Genomic DNA, 27,226 nt, shown 5'->3' with positions numbered 1-27,226 from the left:
TGGTAACAACTACTATAGCATAACATGGCAGAAGAATTTATGTTCCAGTCGGCGCCGTAGAACTATATACGCAACGAAATTGAGCAACCAACCGGATTAGAACGGTCCTCAAGTTAAGAAGTCGTACATTGAATTTTCCTCCCTCTCTCTCTTCCACCTTACTGTCGTAGTTGCTCGCCTCGATAAAGCGACTCCTCTTTGAGACGGTGAATCTCTTCGAAGAAGCGTGACCGAAGTAAACTCGAACAATTGGGTCGCCAAAATTTAATGTACAGGCAATTGATCGAACAGCGTACGGAGTTAATTGCATTTTCCAGCACTATATCGCCGTAAACTTCATATTGACGTTATTATTTATTACTCATTTTTATGTTTTACAGACATTAAGATTGTTAAATTAGTATTAATATATTGTAATATATTTTTCAAAAAATAAAATTACTTTTTCATTGCTTTTTATCATTGCTTTTTTCATTGCTTTTCATTGCATAGTCACTTTTTATAATAATAATTTGATAATGATGTTGCAATTTTTTATGACTCTAATGATGACTAATTAAACGCTAAGGTTAGTAACTGGTTACGCGTTACTTATTGTAAAAAAGTGATAAGTTACGAGGAACGCGCCGTAAAATTACTTTGTTACAAGTTACATTAAAAAGTAATGAGTTATAAAAATTATGAATTATTTTTTTCAATAACAAATGACTTTACCAGCTCATTATAAGTAACTACTGACTGTTTCATCTCTGGTGTTACATTATTATCATAAAAAATTTGCAACATTATTACCCCTATAATTGTTATTACAATAATAATAAAGTAACTAAGTAACTAGCAATAAAAATAACGGCAACTAATTACTTCCATTCCCTGCATTATTTACATACATGTCATATAAACTGAAATGTTTATTATTGGCTTTGTATAATATAGAGTCAGACAAAGAGAATATACGAAAAAGAACTTTACTATAGAATATAAATTTTGCTGTTTATTTGTCTTATTTTATCATCTTTAAATAAATTGCAAAGCAATATAATCGTAGCAATATTAAATAATTCTTTTACTATTTTTATCTTTGTCAAGAAATTAAACAAAACATATCAAAGGCAGAATTACGCCGTTTTAAATTTAGCATTATTCAGAAATTGCTTGTAATTTTCGGTATTTTATCGGGATAATGCATATAGAATAATAAGCGAACTTTGATATTTGAGAAAATCTTGAAAATGGTTCTAATTTTCATAAGCTGATACGTGGCTTCGCATTGAATTAAACCAAAATAATATAATACAAAAATGCTGTATATAATTTGTCAATGAAATGTACAGATTAAATTTTTGCAAATTTCCATTTCTTTTATGAACAACTAGATTTTTATATAAAAGCACTATACAGCGTAATTCCAGTCTATAGATATAACCTCGAATAAATATAAACTTGAATTCACCACACACATATAGTTATATAAATGCATGTTAATGTTCGATCGAGGGCATGAACAAAATATTTTTATTGTGTCGTTACGGATCGATATTGTTTGTAAAAACTTATAGTACAGCCATTATGTAATACATTGTTTACTGTAAAAAAAATATATAAAATATAAATTTAAAATTTTGAATATTTTGAAATTAATCTAGAGAGAGAGAGAGAGAGAGAGAGAGGGACTATATATTATGCCGTGAAGGGATTGCTGCTTAAATTTGGACCATAATAGTTTTAGTTGATCACACATGCGCAGAATGCAGATTGATTGGGAAAGATGAAAAGGATATTTCAACGTCATATGTTTCAACATCATTTCCGTGTAATGCCTAGAACATCAATCCTGATGTATTGTCAGTTATAATACATGATAAATTTTGCAAATAACATTCTAGTGTTTTCGCATATGTATGTAAGACATACATAAAACAGCATGAGATATGAGCTGTCAACATGTTGTATGCACAACTGGAGCTTATACAAGACGATAAACAGACTTTCGAAATAGAGTCTGACAAGCTTTTCGTAATTTATTCCATACTCTGTTTCGTAAAATCGCCAGACCGGACATTAAACCAGATTCAGATATTTCGAGGTGTTACGTTCATATTATCAACGCGCTATCATGATGATAAATATATTTTCTACGTTCCTATGTATATGTACTTTATTTATACATGGAGAGAATAATTTTATTAAAATATACGTATAAAAATTTAAGGAACTTAAGCCTGATGATTAATATTGTGAAAAGTTTTGACATTCTAATAACCACAGATTGAATGTCTTAAATTAAATAATTATTTTGATAATCTAATAAAATTATTATTTTCACATCTGTGTAAAAATCTAGTAAAATTTTTTAATATTTAAACCTATCCTTTTTTTAATAATAATTTCATAAAATTAGCACTAGTTACCGATATCAAAAATATATCACTTATTACATAAAGATATTGATTATGCATATCTTGTTATTTCAATTGACCAATAAAAACAAAAAACGATATCAGTGTTTGTCATTATAAAAATAACGAAGCATACTACACACCAGAATAATGTATAGTAACTCATTATCTTATATACACGTCAACGAGTGTATTTGAATATTGATACATAATTAAATAAATGCATACGTTTAAATATTTTTACATATAAAATTGTCCCTTTTGAAAACTGATTAATTATAAAAATGTTTCTAATTGGTTTTTAATTTCGTTCTCTTTTTCACCTCGTTTGCAATTGTGTCGCAATTTGTTAAACATCGTTATCCTATTTAAAGTAATTTTTTCATTTTCGTAAAAACTATACAACCAATCTTGTAAAAGCGTAATATATATAGTAATTGCAATTCTTGTTATTGCAGGGTCGCGTTGTTTGCATAACGGCCGCGAGATCTATTGATGTTTTGGTAATCATAGTCGGTCGTCAACATCGACTAATTACTAATTGTAATTACTAATAACTCATTTGGCGGCCCACAAAAGGCCAATTTGCGATTGTACCGCGCACGAGATCCATTACAGTGTTCTAGTCTAAACACGCCTCGTTTCGATTATCGATCTTCGGGACGTTTCGGGAGGGATGTGACTGATTGTTAGATCGCTGCCAATTTCCTCGTCATCTGCTCGTCACAGAATTGCGCAGCGGAATACACATCGGGTGACGGACGACATTCCTGCAAGAGCTATCGTGACCGCGTACCCGCAGTACGGAGCGATAATTTGTTTCGATAACTCGAGATATTATGTGATTGAATAACCGGCTTTATCGGGCGGAACTAGCCGAAGCGAAGCGTACCGGTATATCGTCGTTGATATGCTGTGTCGTGACTGGAGCGTTGTATGAATTCGCCAGTAGTACAGAGTATCTACGATTGCTGGAATTAATATTCCGGTTATATCATTTAAAGCACGCGGGATACGATGACAATTTGTAACTATTGTCCTACCAGTTGTTATTGCTTTACGAGCGTTACGCTCTTACAAATGACCGAATGCCGATTGTGGCCATTGTAGAATATTGACCGCTGTCGGGAACTGCTGTCCGCTTGTACTGCTCTGAAACTTCATTGTACAACGGTAACTGCGCAATATTATCTTCGTTGAAATACTAGTTCATTGAAAAGGCAGTTTGTAGGGAAGTAATAACATAGAATTATTTATTAAATTATTTCCCCGTGAGAGATGTAGTTGGTATTGTTTTTCAGGACGCCGCTTTGGATGGTAGCAACGGCGATCCTAAATTCGACGATCGCAAGAGTTCTCAATTTTATCAAGAGGGCAAGTGACGGAGTCAAATAAACTGATAGATTTTTATGTAATATGGATCAACGACCAGGGAACTCGATTAAAACGCCAATTGGTGATATAAACGTTCGTACATATTTTATGTAGATTTCATTTCTGCAGGAATTTAATTTTTGTTATTTGGAACACATGACCGTAGAATTTTATATATAGGACAAGAGAGAGAAAGGGAGAGAGAGAGAAATATAAATAATAGATTTAATTACAATAAACGATCTTACTATTACAGATTAATATTGAAATATTTAAATTTACTTTATGAAGATGCCACATCATTACGTTGTTATCATATTATATTAAATTTAAATTAAGAGATAATAAATTCAATGCTGCTTTGCGTATTGTGTACACATACATACATGTTTAATTTCACGAAAATTAGCTCGGATGTTACAAACCAGAAATTATTACGAAATGATTTACTATCGAATTTAACTCCACGCTGTGAGAAGCAATATCATTAACAACACTTCTTTTATTTATTGCGCATCAACATCAAGCGGAAAGAAAAACGTATAACAAAAATAAACTGCAGTGAATCTCACCTGCCACGTTTTTGCAATTGCAACGTCGTACGTCGGCGGTGGCGACGTCATAGACGGAATTACGGAATAAACAGGTTGCGATCTGCTCTGCGAATTTGGTCGACTCCCAGTTTCATTGATACTCGCATTTGGTGTATCCGGTATGGTGGCGTACAGCGCTTCCGGTATGGTGTTCTCACGAATCCCACCACCGAGGATACTTGAGCCCGAATCTACGTAATGCCAAAAACAAAGAAATACAACATCCTTTCTATCTTTTTCTCTATTTTTAGTGAATTTTTATCTATATATACTTTACAATCTCATCTATACTTGAATATCAAAGGAATACAATAGTATAATTCAATTAATCAAACTTATTTTATATATATATATATATAAAGTTTGATTAATTTTACCAATGTGCATGGTAAAAATCTTTAAAATATTATATTATATCACAACACTACCATGTTTTCAGAGGGTAGACTTTAAGAAAAATCCTTTCCGTGTATGATAATATTAACGAAGTTTAAACTTAATATGCAAATTGACTGACCGATATAAGTATAATGCGATTCGGTTCTGTCGGCACTTCGAGTCCTCCGCGAGTGAGTGAGCCGCTTCTCGTGCTTGCTGCTCTTCATCGTGGATCTCGTGGACTCAGTCACTGTGCTGCTGCTTCCGATCTCATTCGACGTTCGAGTCTTCGGTACTTGCCCTTCTTCGAATTGTTTCCGCGAACTCTTGCCCTCTGACTTGTTACCCTTCGTCTTGGGTAAAAGGATGGCAAACTTTCCCTGGCATTTCGGCAGACCCACGACTACGCCACAGGCACACACGTTCTCGTTAGGCATCCTAGAAAAATTCACAGACAACAATTTAAGAAATTTATTCAGAATAGCAAAAATTAGAAGCAATTTACTGTTATGAACCAGGCTGCTCAGATGAGTTGTAATTTAATGTTCGAACAAGAATAATATTCTACAAGGAAATATCAAAATATGTCAGAATGAAATTTATGAAACATCTTGTGAAGTATTTATTTCTCGAAGATTTTAATGCTTCGAAGAATTGAATCGTGTGAAAAGTTTACACGGTTCAAATAATATATGTCATTGGGACTTAATGATACTGAGATTTGTAACAGTCCCTTGCAATCCATTACAGTTGGCGCGCACTACAATCTGCCAAACAACGTTATCGACCTCGTGTGCTGCGCGCCATTATTAACGACCCTATAATAGCTCTTAATTGGAATCAGTTCGTAACGTTTATTCGCTATAGCGTCCCGCTCAGCATCGGTTCTCGCGTGACAAACGCGATTACGCTAGCTCGGGACGTACTCGCCGAGAAAAAAGAGCGTGGCGAAACTTTTAACAGGCTCTATTCACTCGCCAGATTCGATTGACAAATTGAATTGTAAAAAATTCCGATGGGTAGCCCTTTGATTCGTAGAATGTATGCAGTTAGTTACATCGAGATTATCATACATCGGAAGAGGAAAGAAGTATTGTAATTAAGAATCGGAAAATCCTGCGATTGGTCTCATCTTCGGAACGCGGTTGTCGCTGCATCCTAAAGAGTCAAAGAAGCATACCTATCATATTCTTTATGCGAATTTACTTGAGTCACTCTGTGCGCAGAATCTTTAATATCGCGATCCAATTCGAACTTTTCGGAATAAATCATCGGTTTGTCAAATTTCGATAAGAATCAGAGTGGAGACTTCTATGCCTCGAGAAAGAGAAAGAGATAGAAAGAGGATGAAAGTATATATAAAGTCGTCCTGACTTTTACCGAGATGGAAAAAGTGAGGGAGGTTCCTTAATTCCCGAGAAAATCTTATTCTCCTCACATTTGGAAAGTCACTTTTGAAAGAACGAAGTCAAGCCAGTTCGCGTCGGATCGCACAATCCCGTTTTATATCGTCGAAATGAACAATGTGTCTCTCAGTATCATCGTCGGATTTCGTCCTCGAGCACTCTTATCCTCTCAAGATTAAAAGGACCGTCGCCTTCACCTTTATTATCCTTCCGTCGTTTCTTAACTAAACCACTTTTATCGGAGTACTCGATTTAATCCTGTACTTTTACACAGAACTATCATCGGTATCACTTTAAAAAAAGGACAAATGAAATATTTTCTATAACGTACTCTAGTAGTTTAGTAATACTTATACCAGGAGATTTATAAAAGTTCAAATAAAAATGGAATGGAAAAAGGTATATTACTATAAGACTGCAACGAATGAAACGGAGAGTGTCGAAACAGAGAGAAATCCATTTGGGATTAATGATAATCTCATTAGGGTTATTTTGTATAATATGACAAGTCATAGGCAGGCACGATGCGATAATAGACTTGCTTTGACATTCGTGGCGCGTGCAAACATCCGGAGAATGTGTTCGCGCCTCTGGCAAAGTGACGCCCCGAGATAATTTCGGGTTTCGCCCGGTAGGTAGGGAGGGTCGAGCACGAGGCCAGGGCAGGGGAATCGCTACATGGAAATTGAATTACGTGCCCTGCTGCGAAATGAGCTGCCAGGGACGTTGGTTAGTTTCGACGACAAACTGCTAGCTACAGTACGCAGACCTGCCCATTACTCATCCCGTTGCTGAGACTCACCGCACAACTTCTTCCGTGCCTGACTTCAGACATATACGGAGCTTGTTCCTGAAAGATACCACTTATACGCCAAGACAACTTTGCAGGATAAACCAAGAATACAGAAAGAGAGAGTATTTGTCCATGTGGGGTTAACTTTTCTTTATCAAACGGATCGACTAACAGATAGTTTTCTAAAGTATAATCACAGTTTACGAGCGTCTCTTTAGCTGAGTAAAAGTTTCATGAATACCGATAAAGCCTGAGATATTTCCAAGCACGTAACGCGACGTGCTGCTCTATTGTGAGTCGCGTGGGCAATTTCGTGATGGGATATTTTTCCGCGTATACGGCTACAGATGATAAACGCTACGTTATTGGACTTACGATTCTGGAAAATTTATGGGCATCCCGCATTTTTCTCTATTTATATGTACAAATATAAAATCTTGCTTGTAAGTATGTTTTATATTGGACAATAAAATACAGAATAATTCTTAATAAGCACATATTGCGTCCTACATGTTCAATAAAGAATCATTAATCGACGAATGAGATTTTCGCGTTGTGAATGCGAGAAATAGAAGTGGAACGAGTCGATATTTATAATTAAAATCTTTGTCGAAAACATCAGCAAATGTAATCAAATATATCATCGCCAGACGTATCTCCTATCTGCTACGAAGCAATATAACGTTTAATTACAAAGATCCAAGAGTTGCCCTAGTTATAATTAACGTTGCCGACATCTTCGATGTGGCTATGGGAATGACTCTTCCTAGCGGCAGTTATCGGATTGCATCGTTATCGGCAGAGACGAGAAATGGGCTTTCGAGCGATAATTATTACAATGCCGAGGCATACAACTCGCGTTCGAAACGGACAGCTGCGACTATACGGAAGGGTTAGAAAGATGAATTTTCCCTTTCTTCGCAGTAATATCAAACAAGAGGAAATTCCGCAAATTAGAAATGTAATGTGGGATCACTTGATCTTTGCAAAATACAAATTCTCGCGCTTAATGTTCAAAGTGAGCAAATATACGGTACAAAAAGAAACACGTACAAAAGAGAGAAACGAAAGTAATGCAATTTGAGAAGCGAATAGCCTTCTTGATGATTGAAAAAACGGAACTAATAAAATGGTGAAATATAAATCGAAGGGCATAATAATCATTTTTTGTTAAATTGGGCGTATCTCACGCTGAGCGTCGCACGAATTATACGAATTCTTTTCTACGGATGTTGTTAATGAAACCTTGTACTGTGATCTGTAGGAAAATATTTACGATTTATTGCAATACAGACGCAATACCTGTTTTGGTTACCGTCTGACATCGTGGTAAAGGTGCGCGATGAGAACAGATAAGGTAATGAGAAACCGCTCGGTTCTCTCTTTGGAATTCCAATCCTGTGAGATTCGCCTTATCTACCCGTGGAAATTCTCGCGATTCCACAAAATGTATACAGGAATCAGCGCAAGGCAACCTCTCCCTTTGATCCGCGCAAGGATTAATTTGTTACGGTAGAGAGGAAGGAAAATAACACGCAGTGCTAGCAACGTCGACGTTAATTAATTTTGTCGAGCATCTTCCACAGGACCTTTCATTTTTCGTGCCCGCTCGCGTAGTCCGCCTAGCGTTATTGCTCAACTATTAGCCCATCCGTTAAAAAAACGCGATTAAATTGTTCAAATATTTGCGATATCCATAAATACTTGCGCGCGCAAATAACAATTTTACGAAGAATTACAACTATCTTACGACTATGGAACATTTGAATTGTTATATTCATGTTCAGTTCATTGTTATGCTCATAGTTTAGTTTATTGCTTGTATTCACACGTTCACTGAATAATTTATCTTTACGCGGTAAATTTCTCTCGCCTTACTCATTATACGGAAAGAGAGAGAAAAATAGAAAGAAAGGGAGAAAGAGAGAGAGACATAGTCGCAGTAAAATATTCATAAATAGATTACGCGTTTTTGTTCCAACATTTTGTGCCTTTGGTACCAACGGATATCTCTGTAATTGCGCTCTCGAGCACTACGCAAACAAGAAATATATCTATCGTAGAAGAAGCCTGCGCACAGTTCATGAATCTCCCATGATATTCCGTTAATACTCACATGAACGGTTGAAAGAATCGCGTGTCATGTTAATTAAAGTCCGCGATGTAGTCTCTGGTGTTCTCGATGATGAGAGTCGCGTTCAGTTCGTAATTAATTCGCGAGTACAGAGGCCGGAATTTGCCAAAGAAAAATTAGTGCACGAATCTTCTCGCTCTTCGCATTAATGAACGCTCGGCACTTGTCTCGCATGCCGATAATTAATACCGAACGAGTCACACCTGTGAAATTGAAAATAAGCGCGATTTTCCCTTTTATTTTTTCTCTCTCTCTTCCTGTTTTTTCTTATCATTTATATTAAACACAACGATGAAGATTTTTTTTCTTTCCGCGTTATACATTTCCCTTAACGCATTGTCCCCATTGTATCGCAGAATTTATGGTCCTAACCACTCCACGGAGAACTCGACATGTTTCCGCGTTTCTTGCTTTTCTTCCTGCCAACGTTTGCTCTAATATGTATACAATTCACGTTGCCTAAACATGGGAAACATATCCACGTAACGACCATGTATTGTTGTTCTCATGACTTCGCTCGCGATCGATGTGCGAATCTCGATATTCTCGATGTGCGCATTCGAAACGTCTCGGAATTCTGTCAACGGCGTGTCAGGGACTGCTAATGAGATTGAACGTTGCCCCGGCAAAAAGCCAGAGGGGAGTAAAATGGGTGGGATTTGCGGTATCCGGTCTCGACGTGGCGCGGTTGAATTTGACGTCGTCGAACGAGAGGGTGTAGGTGCCCATTATTTACTATTCCCCATCGCAAATATTTTGAATACTTGAGCTAAAAGAATCAATAACCTGCTCGTACATCAGCATCTAAATTGCAAAACGATGCAACAGACCGGGAATGCGTTACCAAAATATTCATCCGGATTGTTCGACGAGGCGATGCGCGACGCGATACGCGCGGGTGAATTGGGTCATCGTGAAATATAACATTTTTACGAGGATGTACGATGTGCATATATTCGAAAGGAGTTGCCAGATCCCGTCCCAATGCGCCACTACTGGGCTACTAATACGATTATGCATTCGCTTGCGGCCATAGTCGCGAAACAGAGCGTTCCGCGTTCGCTTGCAGACGAAAATGCGTACTATACGTTTTATCTTCCTTTTTTGGCTTCTGCTGACAAAATATCGAATGGCCCGAACTCACATGAATAAGAATGAACAATTCTCGCTACAACGCAAAAGCGCTTTCATTAAATGCGAAATAAGAGATTCCGTTTATTTTCAAAATCGAAATTGTTAATTAAAATTGCTAATTACGAGATTACAATCGAAATTATACTAATTGAAATTGCTAATTATAGAACCCTTTTCTTTTACTCGTTTAAAAAGATTCCGTAATTTCTTGCACTTATAAATATTCATTCCTTTTCTATCAATAATTTTATATTCTTCGAATCGTAATATAAAAAAAAAACGCGTAAACTCAAAGATGAGAAAACGTATGTACGAAACATTGGAATATAGTACAATAAAACCTAAAAGGAATTTCTGTTGCTTTCTTTGGTAATGGATTGAAATGCAATGAAATGCGTGGGATTCTTTTTAAATGTGTGGCCGGCTCAATTCAGAACGATTAGTCAGCTTGACATCAATATCGAGAGCATTCTTATCGTTTTATCACGATTCTCGCCATTATTAAAGACCACAAAAAGGGCGCGCTTAAGCGTCGCTGTATGACGGAGAAATTCCGTGCTCGAGGAGCAAATGGCGATAATTAAAAAGGACGAGGAGAGCGAAGGAATGACGTTAAGGGCAAAAGATGACCTACAGCTCGAGCAAGGTGGTTGAGGTTGGGCCGGGCCTAGCATCCGGTTGCTGGCTCGACGTGACCCGGATTTACCTGGTCTCTCCGCCACCCACGCTCTTCCCTCTTCTCTCTTTCCCTCATGCCTGCCACTATATGTTCACCTGTGTTACGAGATAGATCTTGTAATCTAATAAACCTCAACTAATAAAACATAGCACACGTAGTCGTGGCGCGTGTCGCGATGTCTCTCTCGTGCAAGAACACGGCTTTATTTCGCGACAGATTCGTGATCCGTCGTCATGTTCTTCAAAAAAATTCGATGACCCACTAAATCTCAAGGTTCTAATTTTTCAGCGAATTTTTCGTTTACTTTGGAGTCCTGTTGTCAAACGGGATTCATATAGGAGAACGATCGCTTTGAGCATCGCGATCGCTTGTCGAACATGGATGGAAAAATATTGTACGGCACAATTATTGAGTATCGATTTCCTGCGAGTGGGTGCAATTATTGAGTATCGATTTCCCGCGAATGGGCTCTGTACATTTTAGTTATGCGCGCTTTCATCCGCGTTACTACGACGCGACGGTGCATTTACGCGATTAAATTAGTCAGTCGCGCGCGCGAGACGCGAGCTTTCACACTGAACTGACTAAACAATCGGCAACACACACCAACTCGGTGAAATTATTGGTGCCGTGGCTCTCCTACGGCGACTGCTTAATTGAATTTCTTACTGGCACCTCATATCGACACAAGAGATCGTCATAAGCCCCCAGTACACGTCGCACAACGTCTCATTAACCGAAACAATAAACGTCAACGCTGTGGACAAGTTTAATTTACGGATAAATCTCTTAAACTGTATTAATAAAATCCTTTCTCGATTATGTTTAACTTTATAATAAAGATTTTCATTATAATAAAAATGTTATACGTTACAATAATGAGTTTTCCGAGCTAAAATAATGCAAAATGAAACTGAATAATTATGGAGATTTTATGTTCTACGTAGCATATAAAAAAAAAACAAGTAATAATTTAAATAATTAAAAATACTTCTGTGTGTTCTATTATGCCTTATTCCATATTATTTTATATTTAAATTAAATAAAAAAGGTAATTACGTTAAAAGTGCAATTTATAATAATCCCTGAGCTAGAAAAATTTGCGAAAGATTATTACTGAGAAAATTATATTTAGGTTGAAAGAAAGTACATGCCAACGAGCATTGTGAATAACGTTTAAAATTATGCCTGCGAAGTAAAACGCCATTTTTTAGTTTGCCGAAGTTTGAATAATAATGACAGGAAATCGCAAATTGTTTTTACATAATTATAGATAATTATAGATAATTTAGTATACGAATTACGTTACTGCATTATACATGCGTAAATTATTCGGCGATAATTTGATATAGAAAAACCCAAAATTAATTGACGGTAACGTTGGCTGATTGTGGCACATTGTAGTCGCAATAAATACAATACAAAACTCTTTGAAATGCTCAATGATTTTACTTAAAACATCTGAAAAATACGTAATAATAAAAAAAGCTCTCTTTTTATTAGGTTCGAGGAAAAATTCTGCGATATTTTATTAACTCAAAATTGTACATTCAAAAAATTAGCGATTATACCATTCGATAATGCAAAGTTTCAGCTTTAAGAATCTGATGTTTTAATTGCGGTACAATGATTTTTTCCTTTACTTAACTCGCGAATAACTCAGAAACAAAAAATCATAGAAACATTTTTTAAAAACAAATTTTTAGAAAAAACTTTAAGCTTTCACGTTAGATAGTTAAAAATTTTCGTAAATTCTTTTCTGGCACATGACAGACGCAGTGAGAAGAAAAATTTCCCTTTTTTTTTGTAGTTTTCTATATGTAAAAATTATCACAAATTCGCATGAACTAAAAAATTATGAAAACTTTTTGATAATAGATTTCAAGCTTTAAAACGCTTTTCTGAAATTTAAATTTTGTTCAATTTTGATGAAGATATTATACATATAGTTTTGAGCTAACAGAAATCGCAAAACTTTTCCTCCAATCCAATATTTAATCAATGTCCTTTTATTTTAATGTAATTGCCTCACGCTTGCTAAGACCTAATTCAATTGAGTCGCGTATCACAAGGCATCCTTGTAAATGCATAGCTGTTAATGCAATCCATTATGTATTGTATTATCCTAAGCGTAAATCAATGATTTGAAAGCAACAATTCTATATACTTACAGTACAATGCCAAGTAACCTTCGAACAATTTCGATGGAATGTCAATGTCACAAAAGTCGGTCATGCCTCAATTTTGCAAAAGTAGCAAGCACAGACAACTGTAAGCTTCTCGCAATTGACAAAGGCGAACTTGCGTATTCCTCCGAAGACTCGTCCGTAATCGTATTCGTTCGTGAAAATAACCCGAGAACTGGAGACTAACTTACGACAACAAGGCAGGATCGACGAGAGTCGATTTAATGTCGGCTGTCCGCGTGCAGAATACAGAATAAAGAATAAAAAAAAAAAAGAAAGAACGGATGGCGTCGTCGATATCTCAACAATTTGATAAATTCTTAAGGAGACTGAGTCAAAGGAGTCTGCGTGGTAGCTTTATATTCCAACGGTATAGAGTTATCTTTAGCTACGTCGACAGTGTTCATTGCGACAATCGAGGAATGGGTTCTTGTTCAAGCATAATGTACATAGACATACCGTAGAGTTACATGGTATAATAAGGAAACAGACCGAGCGTTATGTACCTTGCGCTTGAGGGTGGATTGGCGTTAAGCCCACTTCAGAGAATCTATATAATTCGTATTAGAATTTAGGAAAATTCTACTTATGTGTGATTTTATACAAAAAGCACAAAATACAAGAGAATACTTATAATGAGATATTGTATGATATATACATATCGAAATGTTGATTATTTCGATAAGTAATAATACTTCATCACATAATCAGTATCTCATACCTGACAATCGATATATCGTAATATAACGACATATTCTAGAATTTTAACTTCAAATAATATAAATTCCCCTACTAATTTAAAGTTGACTTTTTTCCCTTCTCTCTCTTCTCCGTGTAGAAAAATTTCAGTACTTCCGCGTATAAACAGGTTTGGTTTCTTAAAAACGACGAGAAAAGTTCGCAATCAATTTCGTTGTCGTTATTATCGCGCGATCCTAGTTAAACCCTTTCGGTCCTCCTGCGGAGAAAGAACAACTGACTTTCCGATGCGATTAAAAAGTTGGACTAGGAAAAGCGCGAAGCGCTAGGGAACCATTATAACAGTGTATTCTTCTATAGGTTTTACGCTTCTCCAATTCGACCCAGATTACCCGCGATCGATCACCAGTCGATATCCCGCGAGCCTTAATTCGCCTAGCGAAAACGGCAGCGGAGCTGGGTGAAACCCATCAAAGTTAAGCATCGTTAGAGTGCCCTCGTCTCCAGTCAAAGTTAATTCTGAAGTTGCTACTGTGGGAGATCGCATTCTGAGTTTTAAAGTCGCTTATATTTTCATTTTACCTTCTCATCTAACACTATATATACATACAAATTGCATTATAATCACATTGATTAGAGAATCATGCTTGAAAGATGTCAATTTACAATCTATGTAATTGATAAAAATGCTAAAATGAAAAAAAAATCAAATGTCAAATGCATTTTTATACCCTCTAATTGGGTTAGTTCTTTTATAATAAATAAAAAATTTTTTTAATACATCTTCTGCTCTAAAAATTTTTAATTTCTCATATTTAAAATTTAGTTTACATAAAAATACACTTTTTATCTATCTTTTTCGATAGATATTATATTTACAATTCGTAAAGTTAAACTTAGTTACGATAGTTTGTTTTAAAATTTTTATTTTCATTCTTAACTTTATATGTTAACTTCTATTATATATTTATATCCTTCTTGCAAGATTTTTATCATCGAACTCGGATTTTCAGTTTATAGAGTCTGAAAAAGAATTCCACAAAGGCAATGCGCTGTAACAGGAAAAGTCCTAAAAAATGGATATGCCCTAAATTGATAATGTAGAGCCATGACTTTGATGTGTAAAAGCGGATGTGAGTCGATATGATCTAAAATTAAATTTGCTTGATAAATATAATAGAGTTTCAGTTCAAAGAATGGTGAAAAGAAAGAGCTTAATTAAGTAATCTTTTTTAATCATTTTCAATAAGCAAATACAATTATTCTCTTCTTCAATTGAACGTAATTTCTTGTATAAATTCTTTAAAAATAGTTTTGAAAATTCTAGAAACAAGTTTTAAAATATATTGCAACTCTGAATCGTGTAATCGTATCTGACTTGTTGTAAAGTTGGAAAAGGAAATAAGACCAAGTCGCCTCGACACTTGTTATAAAATCGAAAACTAAATAAGACTGAATAAACAGACTGCTCGTTTGCGCGTACGAAAAAAAAAAACGAGCGAAATGAAAATTCCGCGGCGCGTGTCTCCCAATAATCACAGTAATGGAGAGACAAAGAGACCTTCCACCTAGGATGTCGGCGATGTCGCACAACCGATGGTAAAAAGACGAGAAAAGGAAACGCGAGAGAGACGCGAGAGCTGGCTGAACAACGCCGTTAAACAAAGCGATACCAGGCTGTCACCTCTTTTAATCGTTCGTCACAAAGCAAGCAAAGCTACGTCTATATACGCGTTTCTCCGATTGAAACAAACTCAGTGACGCGGAACAACGACGAAGGAGGAAACTTTACTGCACAAACGTAGTCCGTTTGTCGTGAAGCAAATTTGAATAAATCTGCATCTCTTTATCGATGTTTATTTTCCACTAAAGCATTTTGTGAAACCAAACTTTTCAGCATCCAATGATGGATCATTCGATCGAGGGATCATCAGAAAATCGTCATACAGCGGATGATAGCGGCATTGAATTCAGTTGTGACATATTAACGTAACTAATTCCCAGAAATCTTTTAGCCCGGTTAATCAGAGAGGATCGAAGAGATTAAAGATATCGAATAATAAGAGAGGGAAGGTAAAAAAAAAAAATTCACCCGACAAGAGAGGGAATAGTCACGAGCGATGAATCGAGCTCGCAGTGAAGCTTTTTTACGCTCGCTCGAATGGAAGGATTACACATCCCGGATATCCTGCATGTGACAGAAACGAACGGCTGTCGTCTCTCGTATTTGAAACGATGCATACGCAAACGTCGTGAGAAAAATTACAGCACGAGTTATGCGGGAAAAATTTTGTCATGTAACTTTCCTGTTTATGAGTTTCCTTATCGTGAAAGAATTATTAACGAACCGGGAGTTAATAATTATCGGTTCTCTCAATCGTGCAACTTTCTATAACTAAATTACGTTTCTTCAACGTAATTACGTTTTCCTCTGACGGATATCCAGAGAAAACTCAGGAGAGGACCTTTATTTCTCGAAAATACCATCCTTGTGCCTATAGTAATTTCACCAACTGACACAAAGGAATCCGGTAGCAAACCCCCGAAAGCGAGACAGGAAAAGGAGAGAATAGATTGTCATCGAGTAAGGCCGTTACGGGACGCTTAGAATTTTTCAGTAAACGTGCCGACTGAATGAGAAATCCAGTTCAAAGCTGCGTTTGCAAAGCTCACTGAGAATTCAATGCCAGAATTTTCTGCGCGTTCACATTATACAGCTAGGATACGTGGAATCCATGAGAAGCATTCCTAACGAGTGGTCTAAAAATGAAACAAAAAGAAAAGCTGTAAGAGATGAAGAAGAGAAAATGAAAACGAGAGAGGGAGAGTGAGGGGCCCGCGAGGACAGACAGGCAGAGAGTGAAGAAGAAGAGGGAAAATGGGATAGATAGAATCGGGGAATGAGGTTTCGATTTTGAAACAGAGGAGGCGTGTTACAAAGGAGAAATTGGACTACGGCGAACTTGGTAACAAATTTCATTTGGGGAATTATTCCGTTGCATTTTCCATCCACGTTCTTAGCGATTTCACTTAAACTTTAATGGGAACGCGCGCGAATACGTTCGTATTTATTTTTCACAGTCCGACACATTTGCTCGGAATTAGAAATGGCTCGCGTATTTGAGAAGCTGTGGAGATTACGTCGGAGTTTCGACGGAGGTGAAAATGAAATTTTGCGAACGAATCCGCCGCCGCGCGTGTCCGCGCTGTAGACTCGTCGCTGACGAACGGGGCACGTTCCGGGATTAGCTTCTGCTTCAGGGATTACCGGGACCTTTCGTCCCGGGATTCGCGATCATTAGGGATTACGGTTGATGACATCTTAATTCCGGACGCGTGCCGATATCCGGTTAACGGAAGTCCGCTACCTGGAACGAGAGAGCCCTCTGCTATACTTACGAAATGTTGGAGAAAAGACTGGCCAGGAAATTAGACCGCGCGCGAGAAAATGAGCTTATAACTCACTCCTTTCTTTTCTCTCATTCAATGCACGAACTACTAAGAAGATCATCAAAACTTGAATCACAAAGGCGACCGATTGCGAATGCGCGGTCAATTGTAAAATTGTTTTACACATGAGAAGATAAAGCTTTTCCAATATTCTCTTGCGAATGGTGATTGCAGGACACTGCGTATTCAATATACATTGTGCAATTAATTAATTTCAGAATAAACTCGATTTTATACCGTGATATTCGCAACAATTTAAATATTTATACTATTATATAAAGTATATTAAAACAGCGTTCATAACGATAATCGAAAGTAGAAGACATTTTTCGAATTTTCAATTAACACGAAGTTGGAAAGCTTTGACGATTTATAAGAGTGTACGGTCGCGTCTTACGCGAGTAAGGAACTCTTTTGCCCGACACAAAAAGGATGTCGTCGACGAGTCGGGAATATTTCAAACTTAAGCGGAGGAAAGCGGGCGAGCGAGACGGATGGACGCTGCGCTGCAATAAAAGTTTCAGATCTCCATCGTGAAGTATAATAAAAAAAGCGGGGGTGGCGACGAATACGTTGAGGTAAATTTTCAAGCGCACGAAAGTAGTTAATGAAGCTGGCGGGAAGACGAGAAATTCTGTTTGGATTGGTTAAATATTGCTTATAAAATACGGACAAATGTTTCTCTCTGTACAAAGTATATCGAACTCGGGGAATAAAACCGGGGAGGGCGAGAGGAGGAAATCCGCGACACTTGAGGTAAATTGTCTCGCCAAATTTAAGACAATACGTTTCAATTATCGAGTCCGGCTTTATATCGAAAGACTAAGAAAAGAATTGAAAAGGATTCAATAACGAGTTAGTTACGCGCAGGCGATCTATTACGGGCGCAATTATGATATCGATTAAGTGCACGAGAAGCCATTGCTACGTAATCTGCCTCGTCGAATCGAATTATCCGTTATATAAATATAGTTACTGTAGACGTATGTGTATGTGGGTGTGTTTGTATAGGTGTACGAGTACATACGTGCGAATGACAAATTCAAATCAACAACTCTGTTGGAGTGTCGCGTTTGTTCGCGACGTTTTAACTGGATGAGTGCTCGAACGTGTCGAGGCAATACGCGCTCGATCGATGCAACGATCGATGAGAGTCTCTCCTATTTCTGCGAGACACGTCGAAATGATCGTCCCGAAGACTCGAAGTAAGACGCGGTATCCAATCGCGATAGAACGACGTGGGATGTAAACCGGATTCCGATCTGGTCCCGTACGACGAAAATAAAATGCCCAGCATTCATCGTACGATGGTCGTAAATTATCAGCCGTCGAGCACGTTTCTTTCTCGCTGATGTTCAACGAGAGGTTTCGCGGAAGTCAATAGTGTGTGGTGAACGAACAGCGGAAGCGTATGAGTAAAGATGAAAGTTATCCGATATGAAAGCTAGTAGATGGTTATACGGTCCATAAAGTCCCTTTCACGCTTTTGTGAAAAAATCGCTCAACGTTATCTGAATGTTATTCACGTGTTTACGTATGACAAATAAAAAAGGATTCATGTTTATGATATGAGATACCATAAAAGCGACAAAGCGTTTGTACGAGGTAAACACGACGCATTACTGTAATCCGCATTTTACAATGTATGTACATATACACTTAATAATTTGAGAGAATTTATAAACACGTGTTTAATAGCTGAAACGTCGTCGACTGAAACGATATATGTAATATAATAAATATATATATATATATACATCTCACGAGTGTGTTATTATGCCGCATTAATTACCATGCCAAAGCCAAATTTACAAGGGCATATAATCGAATGCTTTCCCCTGCAACGTTGTTATAATCGCATTACACGCAAGTAACGCGAAATTATTACTACGCTTTAACAGGTACAGCGTGACACGTGGAGCGTCTCTTTGAGAAATGCATTCGCCTCTAAGTAAGGAGAAGTAATTTTACAAAGTGGCTATATATCATAATGCCTTATAATTAAACTAACTGAGATATGCCATAATAATCGTCTAATTTAACATCGATATTAATTTGTCATATATCAGTAATTTCTGTGTAGTGTTGTGATCGCTTATACCTACTATTTGAAATCTTAATACAAAATATGAAAATTGTTATTCGATTATTTGAAAACCTATGTAATAATTGTTTGTGTAACAAACAATAATAATTGTTACTGTAAAGTCTCATTTTGGTGAAACGTTAGATTTTAAACGAAGCCAACAAAGCATTGCAAAATAACCTGCAGTTACACCATCACGCTATCAGGACACGTATTGAAACATGGAGTGGATTTCAATCGGAATTATCCCTCTTTTTTTTTCTCGAAAAATACATACTAGAAATCTAGAAAATAATTAAACAATTTTGATCAGAATCTATATTTCGAACAATTTTATAATACGTGTCCAGTACATGTATATATACATATATATTTTTTATTTTTGTCTCTCTCAATTGCGCGAATAGGTACTCGCCTGTGATTACAATGAAAACAGTAACTTAAAAAATATTGGGAAATATTCGCGAATGTGCCCACACAGTTATTTCACCCTCCCTTCCTCGGTTATCGTTATAGCCTCCGCTCTTATCCTTGTGCAAATCCACCCCGACACATGTAAATTTTACATTCACTCGCGCGCATATATACTGCGTGCTCCGGATCGAGAGAAGCCAAGTAAATGGACGTTTGCTGAGTAGCTTTTAACGCGAGACAAAAGCCCGGAGTCGACGAGAAATTTCCCGATCACCGACCGAATTCTGCTTTGGGAGTCCGAGAGGGTGCAGATGGCACATTGTGCTCGAGTCGATGTCGGCGATGTCGGCTTGAGTAAATTGCTTCGTTAAGTCAGCACATATGCTATTTTATAATCGCGCTGAGACAATGGCCGCCATTTACGAAACAATTCCACCTATGTGTCCAATATGAAAATGACCTAATATAATAAATGTAATACAATAAATATAAATTGGTTCTTTAACATCACGATTTTACAGTTATTGCATTATTATACCTTTTACTTAAATGTGAATTCCCACTGCACGTACACGAGATAATTTGACCAATTAAAAGTTAATAAGTTATTAATCTACTTGGATATAATTAAATCTTCGTCCGTTATTTTCCAGAAACATTATTCCATTTTAGCTAAAGTCGAGATCGATGACTGATCGATCCTTTGTAAGACTTTTCTTATAACTTTTGTATACACTAATCTTCTTGTTATTTTCTTAACAGACGTGGATCAATATATATTATATAAGAATGAGGATGGAACCTAAACTACTAAATAAATAATTAACTTTAGAACAACACTGTGTGTAAGACCTGAGGGACGTAGGACTTTAGGTATCCGGTTACATAACTAATAAGTTAGTATAGTCAATACAAAATTAATTAAATTCATGGCTTATTTTGAATATTTATTATCATTTTTAAATATATATATTTCTATTTTGCTTATAAACTGAAATCAGAAATTGATGCAAATTTTTATGTAATTCTATATTCTCCATTTGCCTCTTCTTGAAATGGAAGGTATCACATTTAATAGATAAAAGAGTAAAATAAGTGACATTGACCATTCATTTTTAACAGCTTGCAAGTTTCTAATATCAACGAATATTTAACATCAATTTGTAGAAAATTTAATAGTTTATTAAATTAATATAAAAAAAATACAATAAATGTAATAATTAAAGCACACTATATAATAGATATTCAGAGTAATTTTAAAGTAGAAAGAAAATGCAGAATAATAAAGTAATGTAGAAATAAATGTAATAATTAAAGTACACTGTATGATAGATATTCAGAATAATTTTGAAGTAGAAAGAAAATGCAGAATATTTTTATAACTAGGCAAAATTATGTTTTATTTTATTGTTCTGAATTGTAAAAACTTCATGCTGCGCAATTGTGTCATATTAGGAACAAAGTCATATTTTAGCAAATGTACCTACATATGATTCAATTATCTCATTCAGTTATTATAAAGTATTATAAATTATTTTATTATTTTGTATAAGGTTAATTAGTACTAATGACATTTACATTTTCCATGTTACTCTTATAAAGATAACAATATTACGCCATCGTTGTACCTCCCGAAAGCTGACCACAGTACTGTATTACATTTGCAAAAGGCAGGAAAAACTTGTTACCGGTCCTAACAACGATGGCTGTCACCCAGACAACCGTCGAAAAATATTCCATTAGCGAGGTCGAGCGTTGTTCGCCTTGCAATGAAAAAATGGTGGTCTCGATTGTCTCTCGGTTAAAAAAAGAGAGAGAGGTAGACGAGAAAAAAGACAAAAACAATAAAATTTTCGTCATAAACGAGATGCACCCGTTCATCGATCGTACTGTCAAATTGGCTGTTTCACGCTACATTACTGATTGCGTTTACTTCGCCTGTTATCTTCTGTACTATTTTATATTATTTTATACACGTTATTTGTAAATTTTCATTATTTATACGTTTATTAATATATAAATAATAACAAATGTTTAACATTTATCGCATTATTATTATTTACGAATTAATAAATGTTTAGCGGATACATAAACATGCTGACACAAAAAGTTTCTCGATTATACATATATATTCTAGTAGAGTATAAATGAGAGAAAAAATATAACAAAATGCTTTTTTTTTTGTATTTTGTGACCGCACAGATATTCATATGAAATTAATTCATCAATGCCTCGCAACCGCGAAACATTTTTATCATATATATATATATATATATGGTAGCCTGCTTGTTCCATCGAATAGATTTTCTCGAGCGTTCCCAATAACGTACACAATTAGCATTCGTAACCGAAACCTCTGATTCCGTTGTCAGTACCCAGGAGAGAGAGAGCTATGTAAAATTCAATATTCGAAGAATCATTATTACCGTGCGCTGCACAATGGCGTTTAGCATAATCCTTTAATCAGCTTTGGGGAGAATACCGAGGAGAAGGAATTCTCGATAGAGCGGTACTTTTCACGATTCTTCAAGTTTTTTGAACACTGACAAAAAAAATAAATCATCCAGTAACTTCTTTCTACGTTATTTGGAAATGTTCATTATAATAAATAGGAACTAATCGTTACGCGAAATCCCCAAATACTACCAACTTGTTCTTGATTTCGGCAAAAAAGTCTTCACAACTTTGTTTGAAGTCGTCTCAATTATTCTTGAGAAATCTCTAGAAATCCTCCGGACTTTCTAACATCCTCAAGGAGGGCTCATCGATCTTTTGGCGAAACTCTTCGGCCAGTTCCATAAGAGAGCTCTCCTCATGAATAAAGTAGAGCGGTTCAAGACGTGCGTACCCGTTATAATATTTCTCGCAAATTATATTATAATTTTATATTTAATGAGAGACAAATGAGATTTTCTAACCGTGCCACTATTCGAGGGTTTTTTATCATGACTTTTTATTAAGTATATAAATAAAAATTTAATTTTTAAAATTTTGCAGCAATACATTTGAATACATTTTATATACAAAATATTTTTTCAAAGACTCAGTTTATATCAGCAACGACGATTCGAGAATACAAAAGTGTCTGAGCGTTAGAGATCTCAAGAAGGTGGGAAAATTATCGAAGCAGGTAATATCGTGAAGTCAAAGCTATCAGGTGCCGATAGGAACGGCAGTAGCGACGACGACGACGACGACGACGACGACGACGACGACGACGACGACGACGACGGCGACGGCGACGGCGACGGCGACAACGACGACGACTACGACGACGACTACTATAGAGCAAGGATATTGGCGGGGATGGCGGAAGAAGAAGCCGCGGGAATAGAGGGTAGGTAGTTGGAAACCAGCAATTGGGTCTGCTACCAGCGAACTGGGTGCTTGTAGGTGGGAGAAGGTCGTGGGAGGAGTGTACCAGAAGCCTGAAAACCGGGTCACCACCAGGTCACTGAGCTCCCTCTCTCGTCGCTGACAAATAAACCCGGGAAAGTGCTCCTTCACATCTACGAATTAATTATAAATATTATTGGCTGACCCATGAATTGCCGCGATAAGCAATTTCTCAATCGGATACCGTGGTTGGTCCTGTATCGAGAACAAAGATAAATATTTGAAACAATGGCCGGGTAAATTATTTTGATTATTGTACTTCATTGTACTTGTGTAATTAATAACTGAATGTATCATTGATGATCATCTCGTACAATGGCCATTATTGATCTATTAAATTTTCAATACACGAGAGTATATTAATACACGAAAATGGTTTATTTTGATAAAAATCCGTGTGCTGTATCGAAATGCCGTGCAGTTTCTTTTTACAGTCTATTACTAACAGGCGGAACGGCGTACATTTTAAGACTTGATTGAATTCATTCGCGATTACCTTCGCGTGTACTCTTTCATCTCCATTCGAGACGTTACTCCGTTATATTCTGCGTGAAAGCAGGCTTTCAATTTCGACTCGCCTGGTGAAAAGACCATTCTCGCTTATTCAAACGAGAAAACGAATTTCTGTGGAAAAACATGCGTATAGCTCGCGGTGGCTCGATAGACGGATCTATTTTCGAGTTTATTGTCTGTCATCCGTATCGGCGCCGGCGAGGAGTTTGGATTTAACGCTGGCCAGTGGTATCGGCAACGACGAAAACCGGATTTCCGTTACCGATAATAACCGTTGACCATATCAATACCAAATTCACAGATTTACGCTCCGTATATACACGGCGCAAGAAATAATATGTTTAATAATTCAATGTTGCGTTAAAACGAATCGATGTGTGTGGCACGTATAATTCCTGGCAATACAAAAGGGAATGTTTGCTAATTCGCTCTTTTTATTTCTATATCTTTATTACACTTTCATTATACTGGTCGTTAGTAATAACGGCAATGGTTTGCCATGGACAGGTAAGGTGCAATCGAAATAAGTCGAAAACGGTTAACATCGTGGTCTCGATTTTCCCACAAGAAACGTCAAGAACGTCGTCGTTACAGCTAAAGAGATAACCGTCCGTGCAGAATCGATTCTGCGGTCGTATTAACTCTGGATCCTTAAATGCTCACGTGGCAGAATATTACATAGATTTTCTCTTTGTGATTTATCCGTACAAATTTGCAAGTAATTCTTATCTCATTAAATTTTCAAATAAGTTATGTAATGCGATGAATGCCCAAACATCTTAACTTCTGTTATTTTCAGACAGCTTTTCTGCAGGCTTTCATGTTTTGAATTTTCTTCAGGCTTTTAAAAAAATATTTTATCGTTTATCCGACAAGTAAATTAATAAATAAATAGATCAAAGAAGAAAGCAATTACTTTACTTTCGCATACATTTAGGTTACGGAGTTCTCGCTCGTACTGTGTGAGTCTCCATTTCGTGTTGAAATAAAATAATCATACTCGGATCACGAGAATCACGTAAATCGATGATCGGTCAGCATTATCGATCATTTCAGCGGGTAAGCTTTACGACGTTTGACTGACCTTCTCCGACCTTCTTTATAATAAAAAATACAAACGACATGGGAATAGTTCGGGTGAAACCGAAGAGTACCTCGGGGATTATCAAGTTCGCCGCCGCGTCACGTCGCGTTGGTATCAGTAGAATCGCCTCGCGGCAAGTCAGACCGCACGAGTAAAGCTAGACCTGTAACGTTATACTGTACATGTATCACGCCTCCAACGTTACAAATGATGGCGCATTACTACGGTGTTACAGCTACCCGTCGTCATTCGTTGCCGCCCACAATGAACACGACAGCGTAGATTACGATACGCAGTGGCGTTACGATACACCTTACAATGTCGACATAACGCGGATTATCAAACGTGCGCCGAGATGGCGAGGACGGTAATTCGACGAGAGCATGAAATATCGATTCGGATAAATGATGATTATGTGTAGCGGCACGACACTGAGTTTCAGAAAAATACGATGAAAAACCCGTAAGTCGTGAAAAAACTTTATTATGGACGAAGGCTCGCAAAAAAAAATGCCACTTTTCTCGTAGAATTATTTTCTCGTATAATTATATATTATTAACTATCTTTTTTCCTCTCTACGGATATTAAAATACGCGCTTAAAATAAATTCTTCGTAGTAATTACTAAAGTTCAGTCTCATTTACCGAGGATCAATTACGTATATATATATATATGTAAAGAGGTGACTCCGAGAGAGATACAGTAAGAAACGAGATCCTTATCGAGGATTAAAAAAGAAAGAGCGGAAGGGCATGGGTTATTATAAAGAATTTTTAATACGACGAGCGAAGTGATATTAGACTATCGCTCGCGCTGACAGCCGGCCGGAACAAAGGGCGTTTACTCCACTTTTACGATAAATTGCTCCTTCGGAAATCCATTTAGCCGTGGGAGAAACGGCGCTGCTCTTTTCCAGCCGAGCCCGATAAATGCATTATCGTTTTTCTGCCGCCGTCTTCTGCAAGACGGCGATAAAGTCGAAGTAACGCAGCGCGGCTCACACGTGGTACAGACGTGTGGTACGAGTGTGTGCGGTAAACATGAAATTAACACTCTTATCCACCTGCCATCACCTGTGCATCCTTTGGCTGTACACTTCGCTATTGTGGCAGTGCACTTTTCTGTCGGTTGCACGTGCCTCACGTCCGACATTAAAATGTTGTTCAGTAACGCGTGTGTATCCTTTGTTACGCAACGGATGCGCAGCTGGCGTTTGTTCACCCAAGCTGGATAATAATGCGAAACTCGCATTATTAAATCCTTCTCACGTGTCCTTTGAATTCGCTGATATGTATTTCTGAGAAAAGAAACCGACCGACATGTTTAGCTCCCATTATGTAATTTATTCCACTCAGTTATCTCTCAGTACTTTGCCGCTTTGATTGTAGCTAATCCGCGATAAATCGCCGTCTTTCTGAAATCTTCCAAGATTAATATGTATGTACAAAGGGAATTACGAATGCGGGAATTACTAAACAGAATTGTTTTCAATAATCTAAAATCTATTTAATTTTACCTAATAGGTCCGTTCACTGCACATTGAAAAAGATGAGTTTGTTATTAGAACAAAAAGTGATAGCACTGATAACAAACGTAATAATTTGGAAAATGGATCGATCAGTTATTGTTGCGAATCATTTTTTATTATTCATCAATGTAACAAATAACACATGGTCTACGATACAAATCACGTTTGTTAAATTGTTGTTTTGTACCTCCTGCGCAAATAATCAGTAATGTTATAACAAATAAAAATCTATCCAGCAGATACATTGATTGGGATAGCAGACTAATATCAGTCTCCATGACAAAAGAATCTTGGAAAATCAAAAATATCAATGTGTAGATATTCGTAAAATTTCTTGACTTTTTTTTAATTTCCCTGATATTTCTTTGATTTCCAGTTTTTTGACAACCCTGTTTCATTTGTTCAACGGTGAACACCACGGTGAATTCTGATTCCACTATGGGTAAACATGATAACATGACGCTTGTCAATTTATTTAGAGATCGACTTGACAAGGATAAATTGCTATGGCACAAGCAATCGACTGTCGTAATCGTCGATCGAAGCTTCCTTAATCGCGTGTCAGGACGTGAAATTCTGTACGTAATGTCCCGCAGTTTAACGAGGCTAATTAGAAGTCGCATTAACCGTAGCGTTCGTCTCATCGACATCCACAAACATTCCACGCTTGCGAGATTGAAACGCTGGTACGTCCACGTTCATGGAATCAATCGATCGAGTAGTTTTCCAACAATCTTACGAACGCATTACTCCAGTGCGTTGCAGACTATTATTTTTCCTTCGCGTGCATCATGCAGAACTTAAATGTACAAACGATTGTCAACAATAATCTCCACTCCGAGATGAGTTCGTCACCATTCATCACCCGGTTCCAGATGCCACGATCTTCTGACATCCGAAACGACGGATATCTCCCTGAGCATTAGTCTTATACGTAATCTGCGCTCTCTCTCTCTCTCTCTCTCTCTCTCTCTCTCTCT

The 27,226-nt window shown here is 36.9% G+C and overlaps 1 protein-coding gene across 1 annotated transcript in view; it reads right to left on the bottom strand.

Moving 5' to 3' along the window:
* The window catches only part of LOC108779562 (uncharacterized), a 43,763-nt gene that overhangs the window by 7,313 nt on the left and 9,224 nt on the right, over window positions 1-27,226 (bottom strand). Inside the window, exons 2-3 of the mRNA XM_018546991.1 lie at window positions 4,884-5,182; window positions 4,346-4,557 (exon numbers count right to left, since the gene is read on the bottom strand). Coding sequence (XP_018402493.1) covers window positions 4,346-4,557; window positions 4,884-5,181 — 510 coding nt within the window. The 5' untranslated portion in view covers window position 5,182. The remainder of the gene's footprint in view (window positions 1-4,345; window positions 4,558-4,883; window positions 5,183-27,226) is intronic.

The sequence above is a fragment of the Cyphomyrmex costatus genome, unplaced genomic scaffold, assembly GCF_001594065.2.
Source record: "Cyphomyrmex costatus isolate MS0001 unplaced genomic scaffold, Ccosl1.0 scaffold60, whole genome shotgun sequence".
Lineage (NCBI taxonomy): Eukaryota > Metazoa > Arthropoda > Insecta > Hymenoptera > Formicidae > Cyphomyrmex > Cyphomyrmex costatus.
Note: the sequence above shows the minus strand (reverse complement) of the source record. Positions and strands in the feature narration are given on the sequence as shown.